This window comes from Montipora capricornis, chromosome 10, assembly GCF_036669925.1.
Source record: "Montipora capricornis isolate CH-2021 chromosome 10, ASM3666992v2, whole genome shotgun sequence".
Lineage (NCBI taxonomy): Eukaryota > Metazoa > Cnidaria > Anthozoa > Scleractinia > Acroporidae > Montipora > Montipora capricornis.
The window spans coordinates 8251782-8272000 of NC_090892.1; the positions used below are offsets into that span (position 1 = coordinate 8251782).

General features: G+C 39.7%; 1 protein-coding gene across 6 annotated transcripts in view; it reads right to left on the reverse strand.

The window, feature by feature from the left end:
- Positions 1-1478: 1478 nt before the first annotated feature.
- LOC138019208 (ras and EF-hand domain-containing protein homolog) overlaps positions 1479-20219 on the reverse strand; it is a 36047-nt gene continuing 17306 nt past the window's right edge. For 3 of the 6 annotated variants that reach the window (XM_068865919.1, XM_068865917.1, XM_068865920.1), the window contains exons 5-24: positions 19917-19988; positions 19502-19617; positions 17773-17841; positions 17578-17632; positions 17361-17473; positions 17000-17222; positions 13316-13410; positions 12830-12884; positions 11729-11767; positions 11518-11606; positions 10590-10686; positions 8151-8927; positions 7700-7768; positions 7031-7237; positions 6136-6271; positions 5496-5577; positions 5160-5274; positions 4952-5071; positions 4625-4701; positions 1479-2604 (exon numbers count right to left, since the gene is read on the reverse strand). In XM_068865919.1, the coding sequence (XP_068722020.1) occupies positions 2496-2604; positions 4625-4701; positions 4952-5071; positions 5160-5274; positions 5496-5577; positions 6136-6271; positions 7031-7237; positions 7700-7768; positions 8151-8927; positions 10590-10686; positions 11518-11606; positions 11729-11767; positions 12830-12884; positions 13316-13410; positions 17000-17222; positions 17361-17473; positions 17578-17632; positions 17773-17841; positions 19502-19617; positions 19917-19988 (2715 nt within the window). In that variant the 3' untranslated portion in view covers positions 1479-2495. The remainder of the gene's footprint in view (positions 2605-4624; positions 4702-4951; positions 5072-5159; positions 5275-5495; positions 5578-6135; positions 6272-7030; positions 7238-7699; positions 7769-8150; positions 8928-10589; positions 10687-11517; positions 11607-11728; positions 11768-12829; positions 12885-13315; positions 13411-16999; positions 17223-17360; positions 17474-17577; positions 17633-17772; positions 17842-19501; positions 19618-19916; positions 19989-20219) is intronic. The other 3 variants (XM_068865918.1, XM_068865921.1, XM_068865922.1) reach the window with 3 other exon arrangements.

Sequence of the window (20219 nt, forward strand, 5' to 3'; positions counted from 1 at the left end):
AATTAAATTCCATGACTTTCCAGGCCTGGAAACTAAAATACTTCAATTCCATGACTTTCCAGGTTTTCCATGACCTGTGCGAACCCTGTTATCCGGATATTCGGCTTTTCTCCTATCAAAAATCGCCATTAGTTTGTGATGGATTTTATTTGATTTGTTTTACAGTCTTCAAATTAGTGGGACACTGTCTTGTGCTCGACAATGTACTCCTGGAGACTTAAATAAAGCCAGTCGGATTTACGTGTCCTGGTGCGCCTTCGGTAAACAGGTCTTCCAAGATCTGGAAACGGACTGCATGATTTCCCGGGGTAAAATGCATATTTTGCAAGTATCATATAATACCGGCGAATGACGATCATCGCTGGGGTTGAGATCAAAACACCAACTTGTCAAATCAAAGTGGCAGCTTCAGTAGGCCACGTTCAAGGTTTATTTACAAACTGGATGAATTAACAGTCGATTTAAGATATCTTCCATTGCTAGTTATATGGCCGGTTAGGCAGAACGCACTTTCGGTAAGGGAAGCACGCTAAATATCGCGCTCAACGTTTGCCTCGCGGATTACAGTGTTTACAAGTCTGAATTGAGTAATGAGTGGCATGGGTTACATATGACGTGATCGCTATGGTACTTCGTGAATCACACTGAAGAACTGAAAAGTATAAACACAACAGGAAAACCAGCTTCCTAAATTACGGCTTCTACACAGTACATTACCAACACATCTGATGTGAAGGTAGCAAGCGGACGAATTTAAGTAGGCTTATTTTCTTAGGCTTTGCCCACGACATAAAAACAACCTACTACGTGACAATTCCCGTCTTTATAGTTTAAGATGGAAACTATTTTGGCCAAATGAAACATGCCTGCCATCCAAATTGCACAGCACAGTACAGTAAAGGGCTTATTTCGCCGATCACAGAGTACCGTCAGTCCTCTATTAAGCCCCCCCGCCCCCCCCATTTCTGGGGAAGAAAGTTATTGAGCCCCCCCCCCTCCCCCAATCGCGTTTAAGCACCCCTACCCTCCCCCTTTATTCTTCATAACCAAACAATAAATGATACACTGTATTAATTAATCCGGACAGTAATACTTCGTGTGGACTGATCCGGTAGGTTTTATTCACGTGACGTACTGGAAGTTTTGATTTTGGTTCCCGCAAGTGAATAAAAATGTTGCAAAGAACTTGTACAATGCGTATAATATCACTCAAATCTCCATATTAGACAGTCATTGCCCTGGTCCAAAGCCGTAACTCTGGTCTGTTTCTTTCTCCTTTTCTTGCTACCGGTAATGACTTTCAATAAATTAAATCCCCCCCCCACCCCCCTCACCACAACCGTGATAGAAATCAATAAGGCCCGCACCTGGTGGGCTTAATAGAGGATTTACGCTACTAACTTGTTAAACCTCCCAAAATTTCGAGGAACGACGACGTAGGATTAAAAAAAGAGAAAAAAAGTGAGGCAAGTACAATAATTGTAAAAAGCGAAAAGAGAAAAATCTTCCACTGGCAAGGTAATTTATCTACAAAAGAAAGTCTGCTACAAGACAGCACTGTGCAAAAAACCGCTCTTGTATCTTTCATCAATTACAAAATCCTTCCATTCCTGATGGTTTTTAGCGTATAAATAACAACCGTCTCTTTGAAAAAACGGATAAAATATCTAAAAAGAAGTTCTACGTTGAAACTCCTGTTCTGGCAACTACACGTATTCACAAAACGTTTCTTTGAAAAACTAAGGATTTCTAACCTGAGCTCACATTCCAAGACTCTGCATAAATAAATAAAATAACAAAATTTCTGGTACGCATGGTTTGGGGAAAACTACGCTTACAACGCTTTGAAATAAATATTTTAAATTCGATTCGAGTTTCTAAAAGTACCGATTACTTACAGCCGGTAAATATATACATTTTTTTACAATGTGCGATTGATATTTTCCAAACGTTATTAAAAACACGACACTGATTTAAGTCCCAAATCTGGGCCTTTTACGAATTGAATTTCTATCTGAAATTGTGTATAATACATCTTATGCAATGTTATTTTGTCATTTCGTCTTAAGTACTGTGGAATAAATACCACTTTTAGCAGAAACTCACGAATCATTAGATCCTTTTTGTTCATAACCCAAACTGTTAAGAATGTGTTAAACTCGGGGTTTTCTAACAAAAACATTAAAAACATTCAATACGGGAATGAAGTGGGTTTCTTCGGAAACTCAGTCAAAGAAGTTATTCGGTGTTACGCAACTCACTATCTATCTCCTACTAAAAGCCTGACTCAGAGTTTCCATTAATACAAGGAAAAAACAGGAACTGTTTTTTCAGCTTGGCTTGTTTTTCTTGTGTAATTTAAATTCGACAAACCAAGGAATCGTAAAAACTGCATTTATCTAAGTGACTAGCCTAGGTTATATTGCTTGGCAACCAACTGCTTGTCCGGCGGAGCCTATGTCCTCGTTTCCTATTTCTTTCTTCAAATATTTCAGCTACGTTCGGCAACAGTTTGGCTTCATTTTATTTTTGCTGTCCACTCCTTCCGTGAGTGTTAATCCATTGCTCTCCTCAACTTCGGTATCTTCAATCCTTCTGAGCAATCTGTAGGAGAGATTTTGAACGAATGTTGTTATTCTTTTGATCCTCAGCGTTGTATGCTCTTGTTGTTTAGAATTCAAAACGTGTGCGACAGCAGAATGAACACTCTCCATGAGAGATTCTGGGGAGATGGTTATTTTTTTGGATGGTGTTTCGGGAATACTCCGGAGGTACTCCCGGGGATACCCCGACTGCTCTTTCGCAGGAGTCGAACCTACGACCTTCCGATAACTAGTTCGGACGCTTTATCACTGAGCTGTAGGAGACTCGTCAGTGGTGACTCGAGGATACTCGGAAAAAATCCGAGTGCTCCTTTACAGGAGTCGAACCTACGACCTTCCGATTACTAGTTCGGACGCTTTATCACTGAGCTGTAGGAGACTCCTCCGTGGTGACTCGAGGATACTCGGAAAAAATCCGAGTGCTCCTTTACAGGAGTCGACCTTCCGATTACTAGACCAGGTACTCTACCACTAAGCAATTGGGAGCAAGTCCAAAAAAACCAAGTTCAATCTCGTCCCCAGAGTCCGCTTTTCTTTTAGTCAGCACCGAGAACACGGACTCTGACCACTTCCAATTTATGCGCAGTCGTAGTGAACGTCCATTTTTGCAACAGTTGACAACCACTGTTGTTTCAAATTTCTGAGCATGCGTAGACGAGCTGTAAGTCCGTGATTTGCGGACTTCCTTCCATGGAAGTGGCCAGAGTCCGCGTTCTCGGTGCTGACCAAAAGAAAAGCAGACACTCTGGGGACTCTATTGTTGTTGGTGTCTCTAGGTTGGTTGAAAACTTCTTTTAGCAATCACGACGGCAACGGCAACGACAACGTCATAACAACATGCATGTTTGCGCTGTTGCAATCACTTTGCGACTACTGTAAGATGTTTAATGCGACAAAGGTGTGGCAGTTCCTCAAGAATGAAACTGGTATGAACGGCGCTTCATTTAGGGGAAGAAAATGAAATTTTTCCCTCAAGTGCTGACGTTCAACGTAAAACCTCAAATTTGGTCATTTCAGATCGTTGTTTTTACCGACGATGGCAAAGAAATGGACAAAACATAAAAAAAGTACGTGCAGAGCGTGCAATGCTATTGTTTTTGTTCACTAAATATGCAAATTTGTGACGTTCTCGTTGCCGCCGCTGTCGTTGTTGCTAAAACTCCCTAATACCACCTGGGGAAATACCCCGGCAGGTACAAAACACAGGTCATAGGCCATTGTTTTACCAATACAGAAAGTATCCTAAACATTCGTAAAAGCTAACGATAGGCCTAATTAGGCCTAAACAAACGTTTTTAGGATTACGGTTAGCTTTTATAAATGTTTAGGATACTTTCTGTATTGGTAAAACAATGACCTGTGACCTGTGTTTTGTACCTGCCGGGGATTACCCCATGTTTCAGGGCTCGCAGAATGCAGAAATGCGGTGAAACCAATCGCCTCCCACCAATATGGACAGGATTTAAATCATGGCCCCAGTCGCTTAAAAACCGGACAACTTAATCCGCTGCAGACATCACCACGTTAAACTTCGGCCAAAATTTTCGTACGCGCGTTTACGTAAATATGCTTGGAATGTGCCAATTCACAATCGTTGCAGTAATTGAAACTGTCGGATAGTGACATATCCACCGAAGAAAGTTATCTGGTCTTTGAACAGCTGGGTCCTGCTTGTTTTTATGAGTGCCTTGACTTTGCGCTGGTGCTGGAACCTGCTGCGAGGGGTTTTTGTCGTGCTCTCCCCTTTTCCTCCTTTCGCCAAAAATGAGCATGTAGGTCTCCACCTGTGAGGACCACGCGGGAGAACCCACTGAGGTACAAATTCGTGTCCCTGCAGCTTCAAGTGTTACGTTCTAAAAACAGCCTTGACGTTATAAGTGAATGGAGTATTTTTTGGTCTTCACTTGTCCGGGAAGTTATTCCCCGGATAACTTCGGTTTTCCTGTCTCTCAAAAAACAAAGTGAGCTGCCGCCCAAAATAAATTAACATTTCGTAAAAGAAATTTCATCAGTTTTATTACCTCCCCAGCTCGATGCAGGCTTCCGTAATGTTCTTGTTTTCTTTAGAGCTTGTTTCTATAAAAAGAGCGCCATACTCCTGCAAATAAAACAACAGCCGTTACATTTTATTTTACAATCATGATATGCGATAACATAAGCACCATGATCCATGCAGCAAGAACCATCGCGCTTCTTTGCTTCGTTAAGCTTTTCTTTTAGCCACTTTATATGAAAAGAAGGTTATCTAAAAACCAGCCGTTACATTTTTTCTCACAATAAGCGACTACTTTTGCGCCATCTCTGCAGCAACGGGCTACTTGAATTAGTGTACGCTCTACAATGCCTACCCTTGCTAATTTTTCTCCACTCTCCTGCGCAATGACGGTCTTGCCTTCGTCGATATGCGATTGGCGTAAATCGGTCTTGTTACCGCAAAGCATTATGGGAATGGGCTTTAGCGTGCTCTCCTGTAAAGAAAAGAACTTTCAGCGTCAATGCTAAAGGAAGAGTGACTGGACAAAAATCTTGACAAAGACTAAAAGCCAATTTGATTACCTCGATTGCTTCTACCCAGTCTCGCACATCAAGGAATGAAGTTTCACAAGTAACGTCATACAGAAGTAAGACACCATCGGCTTTGCGGAAGTAAGACTTGGCGATGCTGCGGAACCTGAAAAAAAAAGCGAGCATCAAAAGTTATTTCCGACTTCCCTGGGCTTCGAAATTAGCTTAAAAATCTCGCATATTGTGCTAAGCCAATCAGAGCATCACAGGGATGAAACTCGGTTAACCGAGATCATTTTCCGTGAGAAAAGGGTATATGCCGAGCCAAAAGAATCTAATCGAAAACGTCGGAGCCTCGTCTTTAAAATAAAATGAACTGATAAATACCTCTCTTGCCCAGCAGTGTCCCACAACTGAAGCGCGATAGTTTTACCGTCAACACAAATGGTTTTCATCTGGAAGTCCACACCTAAAATACGAATAAAAACGAATGATAATTAAAACGGAGTCAAATACTAAATACCTCTTTATCAACCACGTTTAAGGCCGGTAATAACAGCATGATCCTCTCGTTTCTTTCTAATCAAATTCAGGGACCAAGTGGGAAGCACGAATGAACTGGAAAAAAAGCAGCATAATTCATAGCAAGCTCCGAGAGACCACGATTAGTAAGATATCCATTATCTCTTCATCTCTGAGTCAAGCATCAAAAACAGGCTTTTAAAAGAAGCGGGCCGTGCTTTAAAAAACGGCTCGCTAAATCTGCTAATTCCAGCGCCTGAATTTTCCGAAAGAGCAATAAACAGGCTCTAAAATAATCAAGCACTGTAGCAGTACTCAGGACGTTTGCCACAAGAACCCAGTAGCATCGCCTTAGCTCCTACGCGTCTCGGCTCCTACACAGATCAGTGGCAGAGTATCCGAAATAGTAACCGGAAGGTCGTAGATTCGAGTGACTACTGCAAAGCGGCACCCGGACTCTTTTTCCAAGTTTGGCAGTGTCATAACAGAAAACATTTGTACATACCAAGCGTGGAGTTCAAGGCGTTATGAAATTTGTTCTGGCAGAGTCGCAAAATAAAGCTGGATTTGCCAACTGCAGCATCTCCCGCTAAAACTAATTTGTACATGCGTTCAGGAACACTGGCTTCTGCAGAAGAAACCTGTAAAATAAAATAAATTGCCTGGTTAGTTCGCCTTAAAGTTTCCTTTTTAGGTACATAGCTTCAGCGAAAAAAAAGTAAAATCTGTGATGACCGCCGCGCATAGTCACTGGCATCACAAATGAAAATGTAAAATGAGGCAGCACATTTAGGCGGGAAAAAAACTAGCAGCTAACATGGTGACGTTTTTCCACGAAGTTGGCTATATCACGTCATTGCAGAGAAATATACTGAAATGTAAAACGCACATGGAGGACGTACAAGCTATCCCTTTTCTTATCAAATAAGCACTTTCGGGACGTTTCTTCCTCTTACGATTGCAACCGCTAGGCCTCCTAATTACTAAGTAGTCTCACAACGCCGCGAAAATTCAACGGGTTCACAAACTTCACAAGCATACTGTGGCGGGAAAAAATACCTGGCAGCCGCGATGAACAACAGGGAATTTGGCGGGAATCAAAGGGAGGCCCAAAGACGAAGTGGACCACAGTTGGCGGGAAAACAATTTAGGGCCGTCACTGAGATGGCGACAACGACCCGATTTGGTGGCAAAGCAAGTAAAAGGTGCGAACGATCCCTCGACGCAGTATTAGGCGGCCAGAAAATAGTTTAGAGCCTGTGACAAACATACCAGGAGAGCCAAAAGGCTTCTGTAGCTAAAAACAAGTAAAATGCGTGATGGAAATGAAGCATTATGTGGCAAAACTATGAGGCAATGTGGTGGTAAAATTGTTTGAGGATAGGAAAATTGGTTCTCACATTGAGTGGAGTATTGGTCGATGCCTCGGAAGTGGAGTCAGAGCCGACAGCCGCACCCCGCACTCCTGCGGGAGCTTCTGTGTCGGTGTCTGTTTCTTCTTCGGATTCACTGAGAGCTGATGCCATGGCAACCAACTCCGCCAGCTCCTCGTCTCCCACGTCATCTTCATCGATATCCTCGTCATCCTCTTCAATCACACTTTTGAACTGGAAAAGCAACAAACAAGGAAAAACATTAGTAAATCTAAGGAAACGACATCCTTTTATGCGTCAAAAATACTTAAGACCGTAACTCCTTTTGCAAATTCAAAAATGGACATTTATGAGCTGTTTAATTCAGCACCTCGTGAAATATCTTTGGGAGGAAGGGCCAGAGCACTTGATACGTGGACGTGGTGGAGTATATTTAAATTGAGACCACCCGTTCTCTCAGCTGATGAGGAAATTCTCAGCAAACTCTGATTTGCCTCCAACCCTTAAAATAATTTCCGCACGGCATTTATATGCCAAAAAAGTTAGTTTATTATTGATATTAATTAAGATTATCTAGCATTATTAGTAGTAGTATTAATAATTAGAAGAATGTCATTATTATCATTATTATTAGTATTATTATTCAAATTATTAGTATCACAATTATTAATAATATCATGAATTTAATTAGTTCACCTGAGCTTCAAGTTCTGCGCTCAGCTGAGCATCAGGTTTGCCACTTTCTGATTCAGGGAGAGAGTCAGTCTGTTGGTGGAATTCACGAGGTTTATGTATGTTAAATTTTATGATCAATGTGACTAAATTATAAGAGAAAACGCACTGAAACTGCGGGTACTCTGGACTCGACTGGGTAAGTGAGTGTATTATTATTATTTTAGGATATGATTTCACTGCATATTTTTCCTAGTGATGATTTCAAATGATTAAATTTTTATTTATTTATTAAATTTAGCGTTCATATATAAGTTTTAGCTTGTTTGCTATGCTTTATTTCTGCGGATAGCTGTCTTAGATCACTTCAAGCGATAATTTAAAAGGGGGTTGTTTTTTAAACCAGATTTGTTATGTTTAAAGAAGCTCTGTGCACATTTAAAAATTTAGCTTCTTTAACTTTTAAAATGTTTACCTTGACACGATTGCGTTTGATTACCAATGAATTAGTTCTCCTTAGCCCTGAAGTCAACGTATGATTAACAGGTATCAATCTGTTTTCCTCGTCTCTAAGTAACCTTTCCATAACAGCCTCTTCGTTAGGACTTGACTGCTGGTCGTTTTGAGCATACGCAGGTTGTCTAATTAAACGATTCAAGAATTCAGGTCTCACTGTTTCTATTTCAGTCTTCAAATTCATGGGAGAATGCGAACTCGAGAGAAATTTCGTTCTATTGTCGTCTCTAATTTCCGCAACTTTCTCCTGACTTGATCTAAGCGCGTCGAGTTTTTCCGAAAGCTGCCAAAACCCGACACCTTTGCCAAAGTTGGGTCCCTGGTCGCTTTGCAAGCGCGACGTTGGTAGCGATCTAGTCCTTTGGCCAATAAAATCACCGCTCCTTCTCACTTGCTCCATGCTGTTCCATTTGCCTGCGCGCGCGATACTTGGCCACGTTGATCGGTCGCCTTTGCTTCTTGTCTTGTTAAATAACTGTTCAAGACTTTTGTGTCTACAAGGCTTTCTTAAATTACTATTCCGATCGAACGGTGATTGCGCGGGTTGTGATTGTCTAGTTGAGTTTGTTTCAACATCTGCTTGCTCCGCTGCTGGTTGTGGGGGGTCTGGCTCGTGCTCAGTGTCACTTTCCCACATGACATCATTAGCGCGCTCCGGGAGGGTCACGTGACGTTTATTTGCAGTGGCCGACAGTTTGGAGAGTTTAGGAGCAGCTTCAAAATGGCGTGTATTTATCTGAATGGTTAATTCAAGAATTAGTTTTATAATGGACTTAATTTTAAGAACTTTGGAATTTCAAGGTTTTATGGTTGGACTGCATTTTAGTTGACTGTAATGGTGAAGTACTCACAAAAAATTCAACCTTAACCACCTAAATTACTAATTTATAGTTTAGTTAAATTTTATTTTCTAAGCGATTAAAGTTAGCTAAAGAGAAAACTGAGTCAGAAATTCAGAGAAAACGAAACAATAGTTTGGGTTTAAGCAAATCATTTTAACTTTATAACCTAGTCAGGAAAACAACGTGCTCAATTCATAGAAAAGAAATATCCAGTAAGTTTATTCTTGGAAGAGGGCAGCACTTCCTCCTGAAATCCTGTAAGATAATCTTGTCTTGCGGACTTGAAAAGCGGTCCTTTACGAAGGGCGAAAAATGTTCTTTTTAACATTCGTTACTATTTATTTACTTCTTAAGATTTGTTATGGAAGATTAGAATTCAGTTCTTATGAAGTTAGATTAACCTATGCGTTGAATTTATAGAGAGCAAATTCACTTTAAATATATACCTTGGAGCACGGTATCCCAACTTCTGAAAATAGTTTATGATCACCTTCTTTTACAGAAAAGAACAAAGGTAGGTTACGAAGTAGGAGTTCTGGTCGTTTTTATTTACTTTTTCAAGGTGTTTTTCACCAGATCAAAATGATGTTTTGGCAAGCACGTGTATAGATAAGAAATTTGAATGTTTTTTGCGGTCTAAGTGAAAGTGATCGCCGCAGTTAATAGGGACCTTAAGAGAGGATTACGACGACGGCTACAAGAACGTTGTCAAAAACTATTATTTCGCGTTACTGTAATAATTTTGCGATTACTACACGTCGCTCGGCTTGGAAAGTGTGACTACACATTCCAAGAATAAAATTGACGAGAACGGTGTGGATATTTAGAGAGAAAGAAAATTGAAAATTCATCTTCAGGCCGGGTGCTCTCGTCGTCCACATGACCTCAAATTTGATCATTTCACGTCGTTGTCAAGACGAGAACCGGCAAAGAAATGTATCACACAGTAAACCGCACGTGCAGGGCGTGCAGAACTATTGTTTTTGCTAATTACAACCTATTGTTTTGTGGCGTTCACGTAGCCGTCTTCGTCGTCCTTGCTTAAGGTCCCTAATCGGCAAGAAGCTGGAGCTGTTTCAAAAAAAGCTTCAAATAAAAAAAAAAAACCAGGCTTGAGCGCCACTTTTTCAACCAACCAGAAGTGAAACCAAAACCAATCGTCGCTCGCGCGTGCACATTTTCCCGCGCTTTGTGTCCACTACTTGTAATTACTTCGAGTTTTGATTGGTTTACTGGATTGTCTCCGTCCTTCTTGATTGGCTAAAGTAATTACTTTGGTTTTGGTTTTACGACACTCACTTGAAAACCGCTCTATGAATGAAAACTAATTTTCATAAGAAAAACTTCGCACTTAGCCTCGCTTTGAAGAGGAGGCAGACATGATCTCGGAAATGGCCTTTTACGATTGCCTTGGCTTGTGCAGAGAATATGCGATATTCCCAAGAACATCGATTTCGGATGTCCTTCATTGGATTATGGACCGGAGGACTAAGAATTGGAGCCCTCCTTCATCACAATTTCACAAATACAAGCAATACAGCGGCGTGTAGAATTACCGTCATCGTGGTTACATCTGATTCCGGATCGTAACCAGAAAGCTCATCAGCTTCCGCGCCATCGCCAACATCATCCTCAGACTTCGGGCCTTGAAAACTAACAAATTACAACAAGGTCATTTTCATGATAAAGCAATTTCAGAATTGTTTTTTTTTTCTGAGCTTCAGGAGTCGTCATCATCGAAAACGAATCAATTTCTTCATTAATTTACGGAGGGAAATCACCATCTGCCTCACTATAACTACGAGAATGCAATATTCAGACAAGTTAGTCCTAGCAGTAAAGAGGGACAGTCACTTGTCACATGAAGCTAATGTAATCGCTTAGCTCTCACTACTCTCCTGTGGCTCAGTGGTAGAGCATCCGAACTGCTTATAGTAGGTTCGATTCCTGCAAAAGACCACTCGGATATTTTCCGAGTATCCTCGAGTCACCAACGACAAAAAAGAAAAAGGAAATTCTTCATTCTTGGTGATTGGTATAAAAATCTCGCGCCAACTTCTCAGCCAACAGCGATATTTCTTGTTTACAAACATTGACGTCACATTTCTTTTGACATTCAAATTTGACAACCACGGAACAAAAAAAGTCATTGTTTCAACGGCCAATTAGGTTCTGGTGGGCATATTAATAACAATAGGTGACGTCACGAGAAACATCGCTATAAGAAGCAAATGTAAAAGCAAACCAATTATTGTGACCCACTCGCGTGTGTTTTCCCGCGCTTTGCGCCGACTGTGTGAATTTGACTGGCTAATTTAATTTTCTGCCTCAGTTACGACTAGGGTTTTCAGCACCGAGGACGTTACATACTTTCTAGATAGATCGGATGAGAAATTTAAACACAACAAACGCCTACAGAAAAAGTCACGTCTTTTATAATTTTGCATTGAGATTGGTAATGAATTGAAAGTTCATCAAACTTACTGATTTGGAGTAATGCTTCGACTTGATATGGAGCCATAATCACTATGGACACTGGGATTCCTCTGGCACTTTTCACCATTTTTTTTGGACTACAAAAGCAAATAAATAACATAAGTTTTAAATTTCAAAAAAAAAAACAAAAACACTGTTCAGTGACCTTTTTAGTGTGAAAATATTGTCTACAGCAAATAGAAATGTGAAAACGTTTCACCTTAGCCTTTAAGGACAGCGACCGTCTTCCAGTCAAAGCCTGCAATAAATTGAAAATTTTAAATAACCAACTTAGTTGGCGGGAGTTAATCACGCGTGAGATTGTCCGAGTTGTAATTTTAGACCTGGCCGTCAATTACGCTGGCTAGTTTTAAACATAGGGAGCCCACACAAACAGTGTGTCTGTTTGTATGTTCGAAATATAAAGAAATGTATGGGAAATATTGAAGAGTCCTAATATAGTAAACTTACATCGAGAAATGTCTATGATTTGGTGGGTTTTCCGTTGACTGTTAATACACGTCTCCTTCTAAGGACGTGTAGTAACAGTCAACGAAAAACCCACCAAATCGCTCAAATTCACCATTTTCAGCCGCAGAAATGACAATACACAACAACTGAGGTTATTTTGAGCTTTAACATAGTCATTTCTCGATGTAAGTTTACTATATTAGAACTCTTCAGTATTTCCCATACATTTCTTTATATTTCGAACATACAAACAGACACACTGTTTGTGTGGGCTCCCTATGGTTTTATATAATAATTAACATACTTATGTTTCGCGTGACGGTGAAAATTATCTAGGCAATATAGCTGGTTTGCACGTTACGTCATAGCCTCTATGTTGGATGACACAAACCATGGATCGTTCACTATCTTGTTATTCTCGTCTCTTGAGGTTGATTGCAAAGCACCCGTTTGTGCTATTTCTACATGCTACAGCACAGGACGGAGAACACATACTCTTCATGATTATCTCTCTCAAATGAAATAAAATCCATAAATAGTTTTATCATGGCTGAAAAGGAAAGAAAAAGTCCGTTTTTGGGGCGTCATGTAACTCTCCCTTTTTCACGTGAAGAATGTTGCATAGCGAACACCAATTAACGGGCTAATGTGAGACAGAAGACTTGGCATGTCACCTTAGAGGCTGTGAAGACAAGACAGAGGAAGCACAAGAACCGAGAACCCTAAAAAGCACTAAGTTGTAACCAGCGTTACTTTCTAGATCCTTCCAAAGGACAAAACGAAGAAACAGGAAGAAACAGAAAAAACAGAGAAAAGGACGAAAATGTAATTGGGAAATGAATAAATATACCTCAAGCGCTGCTCGAAGGTCATCATTGCTTTCACATAATCTCTTGTTCGTCTCTCTGTCAAGTTGAACAAAAACACTCTAAAAGTTGCTATTAAAATTTTTACGTGCCTATGCAATTCGTAGAACTTATGTAAAATATGGTGCGTTTTAATAAAGCAGTTTTCAATTGACTTTTCAATAGAGCAATTGCAATGACTTGCAGTCCTACACTCAGTGCCGGCTTAAAAGTACGAGAAACATTCCCAGCCAATCAGGCACTTGATCGCACATGTTTTCCCGCCATTAGCGGCGGCTGCATGGCCCTGTATATTCATGTTCTGCGATATGCATGATTGGCTCGTTTGATTCTCTGAGAGTGTTGTGATTGGCCAATGTAATAATTCTTGCACTCGATACTTTAAATGAAAACTCGCTTTTCCTTGCTGAGCACATCAATCATCTTCATGGCCTCCGTAAGGAGCAAATATTAACATAAACTTGACTTACTGCAAAATATCCAGTTGTTTTGTGAATGTTTGTCGTTCTGATGATCTCATCGAGTTGTAAGCTTCGTCTTCATCGGCTAACTCGTGATGAAAATTCTGGAAAATATTATTACACAGGAAAAGTTTCGAAAATTGGCTTCGAATCTTTGAGCTGTGAAATACTTTAAAGTATCTGCACTTTTACGGCCAAAAGGTTAATAAGAAAGTTAAGCAAAAACGGTTTGTAATTTCTTTTCATTGCATTTCGTTTTTACTTACTTATTTCATTTAGTTCTTTATTTCTTTGGTTTAGAAGGAAGGAAACAAAGTTTTGAAAATTCTCAAAATAACAAAAACGTTTTAAAGTTAAACACTAAAATTAGGAGTTTTAAACTTGCGGTAAGCCTTAATTTTTTTTCGTGAAATTGAGTTTGTGAATTAAAATTATTTAGAATAATGATTTATCGCCAATATTTTAAGTTTCATACCGTTTGCAATTCCTGTGTGGTATATGTGCTGTCTGTGTCTGATGTCTCACTACCTACAACAAGCAGCGCAGTCTGTTTATGAGGTGTCGCAAGTCCTTTTGTCACATTGCTTGCCTTCAACGTATAATCACCTCGCGTGTTATTATTCGAAGTACAGGTCACAGTTGGTGAAAAAGTCACTGATGGGTTTTTCTTCGCTCTGTTCTGCACCCCACCATCACTAAATCCCCCCTTGTCTCTAGAACCACTCTTGGCGTCCTTCTGCTTGGGAACGGACTCAGAATCAACTTCTCGTACTATTAACCTCGTCTTTCCATGTTCTATATTCTTAATTTTCCGTGTTTTAGTTTCTTTCGCCATTTGAATTTTATCCTGTGCTCCATTTGGCACTTTGATGTTCCTGTCGTTATCAGATTTTCTCTTAGAATAGTTTTTCACTTTCCTCGCATCACGATTCCTCAAATCAGCATCCTTCTTTTTCGACGTAACGTCCGCCTTTTTTATCGCAGAATTCTTCATTAAATTCTTCCCATCCTTTGTTACCTCGCTGCTTTCTTCTTTCTCCTTACCGCTTTTTCCTAGTTTGCCGAAATATTTCCCAAATTTCGCGCTAAATCTCGAGCTGCTTCTAGTCCTTATCAGTTTGTCACTGTCTTTGTCTGATCGTTCAGTGTCGTCAGATGTCATCGGTGTAGTGTCTGTCGCCGTAATACGTCTGTCCTGCTTTAAAATCAAATTTATCTTGTTTTAGATTGTTTAACAGAGTTAGTTTTACTAAAGAGAAAGGTCTTTAGTTTTTTAACATCGTTACAATACTGTGCAAGCCAGGTCTTCCCACTTCCTTTTCCTCTTTGTCGAAGTAAGATGTAAATTTGATCTACAAACAAGAAATGGTTTCCGTTCAACCCCAATAGTTAACCGTCAAGTTTACAAAATCTTCACAGCAGATTCTGATATGAAAGCGCATCATTCAATGGCCCATTTCCGAACATACAAATGAAAATCAGTTGTGCATTTTTACGCATTTGAATGGTTTAGCACCAAGAGCCGCTTTGAAACAGAGGCAAACTGTATTTCAGACACGTGCTACGATGGAGCATGCATGCACTGAAAGCGGAGCACGGAAATTTACTGTTACGAATATTTTCAAACTAATCTCGTTCTCATAACCGACTTGCCTCACTTTTTATGGCGAATGTCTTCACGTTGGAAATATTTAATAAATCAGCACTTGGACTTGACATTTCGGTGATAAAAAATGGCAAGCCTAAAGCGAGCCAATTTTTTGGCCTGACGAACAATACATTGGGAAGACACCATTTGCACAGAATGTGTTGATGTGACTTTTAAATGTTTAGCTTTCATTTAAATTGAGCCTACCATAGTACAATAACCCACAATAACAGGCTCATCTAAGAGGAGCTTGTCGTCAGAAGCAATGGGATCATCAACTTCGCATGTCTGTCTTGCCGGGGGTATCAAATGATGAATCTGACCCACTTCCCGGCCGTTAAGTATGCCTGCATTGTTGTTATAGTCTAGCTCTCCCTCTCCCTGCTGTTCTTGTTGTTCTGCTACTTCTTCCGGTACCTGTAAGTTTCCTAAGCAATGAGTACACATTCTCCAACCCAGTTAAGGACCTCCACAGACGAGGCAAGTTGTTATGACGATAACTTTCTAGTTGTCGATAACAAAAAACTCTCGATGACAAAACATTGCGTGGGTGAATCCAGTTATCGATCACAAATGGCAAAAACTCAAGTTCTCAACGACAAAGTTTGTCATCGATCATTAAAGTAGTTTTTCTTACAGTTAATTTATGTCCAAAAATGCAAGGACAGGTACTTGTAAAAGAGAAGAACACTAAATTTTGGAAAACAGTGCTTCATTGGGGGTGTCAAGACATTTCAAGCCATTTGAAAGACAAATGAAAGTAAAAGACCACAGAGCGAGTGATTTTATTGTTTTGAAGTCACTAGATATGTTGCAGTTCAATTTTGACCTCTGGTTTATTTTTTATTTTTTTGAACCAGTACAGAATTTTTGAACCAGTCCAATTTTTTTAATAACCACCCATTTCGACGTAAGGGTGGGGTAGAACGGAAGAAAGGGACATCACGTTCATTTGAGACCCCCAAAAGTAGCACCCATTCCACATTTTATGCTGCTTTTTTACCAAGAAGGCATACTGTAGCCGTATTAATTTTTTTATGTTATCCGACATTTAATGAAATTAATACATTTTTATCTTCTCATTCTATTTTAGTGCATTGAGATTTTAAATTCACTATTTAGTTAAAATATTTAAGTTTTTTCTTGTTTTAAGTTGTCTGATAATTTTTTTGAGATATTTTATGAACGCATGGTTTCAATTCAACACATAAAATAAACTTCAACATGTATAAGTTTCATCAGTGGAAATGCAAATTAATGATCATAAGTACTCTTATCCTTAAAAACGAAGACGCACTATAAAAAGGGTCGCTTTGGGCTCTGCATTTGTTTCAAATTCAGAACAAAACAGCAACCAAAAGCCCCTAAAAGATATTCGACAAATGAAGGAAAATGCAGATTTTTTACCTCTTCATTGAAACAGATTTTCCTACCAGCCAATCAAAACGTGCGTCTGACAATACATAAGCAATCACGATTCGTGTGATGTCACACCCGTGTTTGACCAATGAGAGTGTGCGTACCATCGTAATTATTTTATAAAATCCAATACATACTTAATTGACCACTCCCCATAGGAGCTTTTCAGGGCCAGTGGGACACAGTCAATGAAACCACAGAACACAACAACAACAATAAGTGTCGAGAATCCCAACTGGCTAGAGGCAAACCAGTTGGCTATTTACATTTACAAGAGCAGCCAAGAAGTTGTCAGACCAGGGACTGCCAGGAACAAATTCAACGAGTGGTCAGAATGAGTCCTGAACCCGGGAACTCAGGAACTCAGGATCTCAAGGCAAGTGTCTTAACAAGCACTAGAAATAGGGATGTTGCATGAAAGATAACAGTCATGTACCTCTCATAACATATTTCGAACATATTGCCACAAGGGGCCTTTTTTATTGCACAAATTCCCACAGAGCTCTGAATGCAACCATGACGGATTGACAAATCATCCGTACGTGCCTTAGGTACCACCTCTTTATAGTGCGTCTTCCTAAAGTTCCAGATGCGACTCCATTTCTCCTTATCGTTTTTTAACTTACCGAGAGCTGGTGAACCTGCATAAGCTCTGTCATCAGCGAGTTTTCATTTACAATGCTCTCATCGTCGACCTCACAGCTCTGTTGAGATGGGAGCAGAGATCCTCTTCGTGAATTTGCAGCACTGAGTGGTGCAGACACTGGAAACATTCTTGATGGTGTTGTTTGCCCTGATCTTCCATCCACACTATCAGCAAGGCTTTCACCAAGCCCTGGAGAGTACCTGCTTCAGTAATAAAAACAAAAAAGGAAAATATTAGGTCCACTAAACTTGTGAATCCCTAAATGCAAATTGGTCAGTTGAGTCAAGAGCCTGTTTTTGCTGGGCTTTATTAAAAACTGCTGTCACTGTGTTTAAAAATACCTATTCACAGGTGATTTGGTATTCCTTGTAAAAGTTGATGTGGGTGAGTAGAGTGTTGATATTGAATGCCTCTTGTTAGGTGATGGGCTTCGCCTGTCTTGAACTCTCCTAGCCTAAAGAAGATACGCATGTTTGTCACACTTTATTATGCAGTGGCGATACCTTCTTTTCCATGATGGTAAAAGACATCAAAACTGTGTAACCTTAAGAAACATACCTCTAAGGCTGAGCGCAAGTCATCATTTGTATCATGAAGTTTTTTGTTTGCTTCGCTGAAAATTTTAAATATGAAAAGATACTAATTCTTATTATTATTATTTCAATTTCAAGTCTACTTGCTCAAATTTGTTACATTTAGCATTGGGAGATCTGCAACAAACAAAGTACACGTAATCTAATTAAGTCTGCTTACTGGAGTAACTGGAGCTGTCTTGTCAAGCTTTCTTGTTCTTGGACACATTCCACAACAGTTCTTTTCTCACTGTAAAGAAAGGAATAGTTTAACTACCCTTAATATACTGTATCTGCCCTTTTGATGAAGTTAAATGCAGTTTAACTGAGTTAACAACTAGGAGCAACTCAGCAGTCAATATTATTGTTGTCAGTGGTTTTGTTATATTTGTGCATGCATTGGGTTCCTCATGCTTTGCATTGTACAGCTTATTCATCCGTGTGGTGGGAACAAGGAGCAATTTGTGTGTAGCGGTTTTTCCCTCCCTTCCCCCTCTACTTTCCACTGTTTATCAGACTGAGTGTGATGGGTGCCTGTCTTCTTGTCTGTCTTGTTGGAGAGAAGAGCAAGGAGGCACGTTGTGATGACTTATTGAATTCAGTGTGGATATAATTAATTACTGGTACTTGCATTTATGGACATAAGATCAGTACCAGTCGCATCCAAAAAATGTGGCTAACTAGAAGCACGGCAAAATTGGATAAGCATCACAGAGCAATAGACCTTTCCATGGTTAATGACACCATCTCCGCTGGGGGGCACACACGGCAAAAGTAACTGCAAATGTATGGGATTTTGGCAGACTTGGAAACGCTGTAACGGCGCTACAAAGAGGCGGATTTCCACAGTGAAAGTGTCTTTTAAAAGACATTTATACTGAGATTATTTTGCTGAAATATTTTTAAAGAACAGATTCAGGCTACAACAACCATAAATGAATTTTTAATATTTCATACAAAGCCTTCTAAAATCATGCTGCACATTGCCCATGACATTAGAAGCCACATGGGAAGATTTATGATTTGAATTTACAGACGTCGTACCTTCCTTAACGGCCTTATTTTCTGTTGAATGAATGACTTCGATAAAACTATTTAAAGTTGTGGCAAAAGTTGGAAATCCATCTTTTTTTTGTGGCGGTTTAACAGTGGTTCAAAGTTGGTCAAAAACCGTGGAAAGGTCCATGAAAAATACCTATTAACAATAATATGGTTCACCAGTGAAAGGGAGAGGTGATCCTTGCACCTACTGTATCTGAATAATTGAAGAAATTTTCTCTAATAGACACTAGAAAACTTCAGGTGGCTTCAACACAATCCCATGATCTGTGCAATGGCAGCCAGTACACTGTTCTTACTACCAACTGAGCTACATTTATAACCACAGCCAGATGGAATAAGCTGGGAGTCGATTTTGCTGAGGGAGGAAAACCGGAGTCCCTGGAGAAAAACCCTCAGAGAAAGATTGAGATTGACTGAAACTGGGTCTGCAGAGGTGGGGAGCACAAGCGTTACCACAGGGCCATCCTTAAATTACTGCTAGTTCTGCCAAGTTTACAGGGCTTGCAAGGCACATCTGTTGTACAGTTGCGCTGTACAACAAAAACACTCGCAAGAAAGTACTAATAACAGCAGGATTTCAAGGTTTTTCTCAAAATTTCCTTCTGCCACTTTTCTTGACTTACACTGCAATCTTCAGTTGAGACAGGATATAGCGATGAGTTGAACCAAATTCCTCTATTTGAGATGTGTCTTATAATCAAGTATTTCAATGAGATTTTCAGTTTGTGAGAAAAATGCCATCAAGTTTGAAAGCTAAAGGTGCATCTTACACATGAAAGCGAGTGCGCCTAATTGTATCTGAAAAACTATGGTACTACATGTATGTGCATCACAGTGAGTCTACTTACGCTTCAAGCTGAGCTTCTTGTTCTTCATAGTCATTCCTCAATTGTGCCAGTTCACTTCTCAGCACAGCAAGATTGGTTTGTGCATCTGTCAACTGGCTTCGTAGAAATCTTATCTCCTAAAGATAAAGGAAATGGATTGAATAAACACACTTGAAATCACTCCAAAATCAATGTATAGTCCAGTTTTGAAACGTTCTGGCAACTCAACTTTTTTTTTGCCCTCACTCTATTCTTGCGTGGCCAGAAAAATCAATTTGCTTCTTGCTCGCTGGAAACGCTTGCTACATAGGCTAGGAATACTCCCGTCAAGAGAATTTCAAGAGGACTATTCAACCACAATGTCTAAATTATGAACAACAATACTATCATCATAATGATTATTATTTATGGGTATTTAATATCTTTTGAAAGATACCTGAACTTTTTCGTCCACCTCTTCTTTAATCTTTTGCTCTTCCGGTTCCTTTCTTTTCAATCTTCCCTCAAGCTGTCAATTGAAAATATTTGAAAATGTTGTCTGTTACATGTATTTGTTCATATGTTCTTGACATAATATTTCCACTGAGATTCTTGCACAGTATAATTTGTTTGGGTCTATTTGCTGGAACACATTATTTCTCAAAGGGGTTATGTCACCCAAAATGACACCCGAAATGCCCAAATAAAGTAAAGTCAAATTTCATGACACCCAAAAAGCCCAAAAAGTAGAATGAAACAT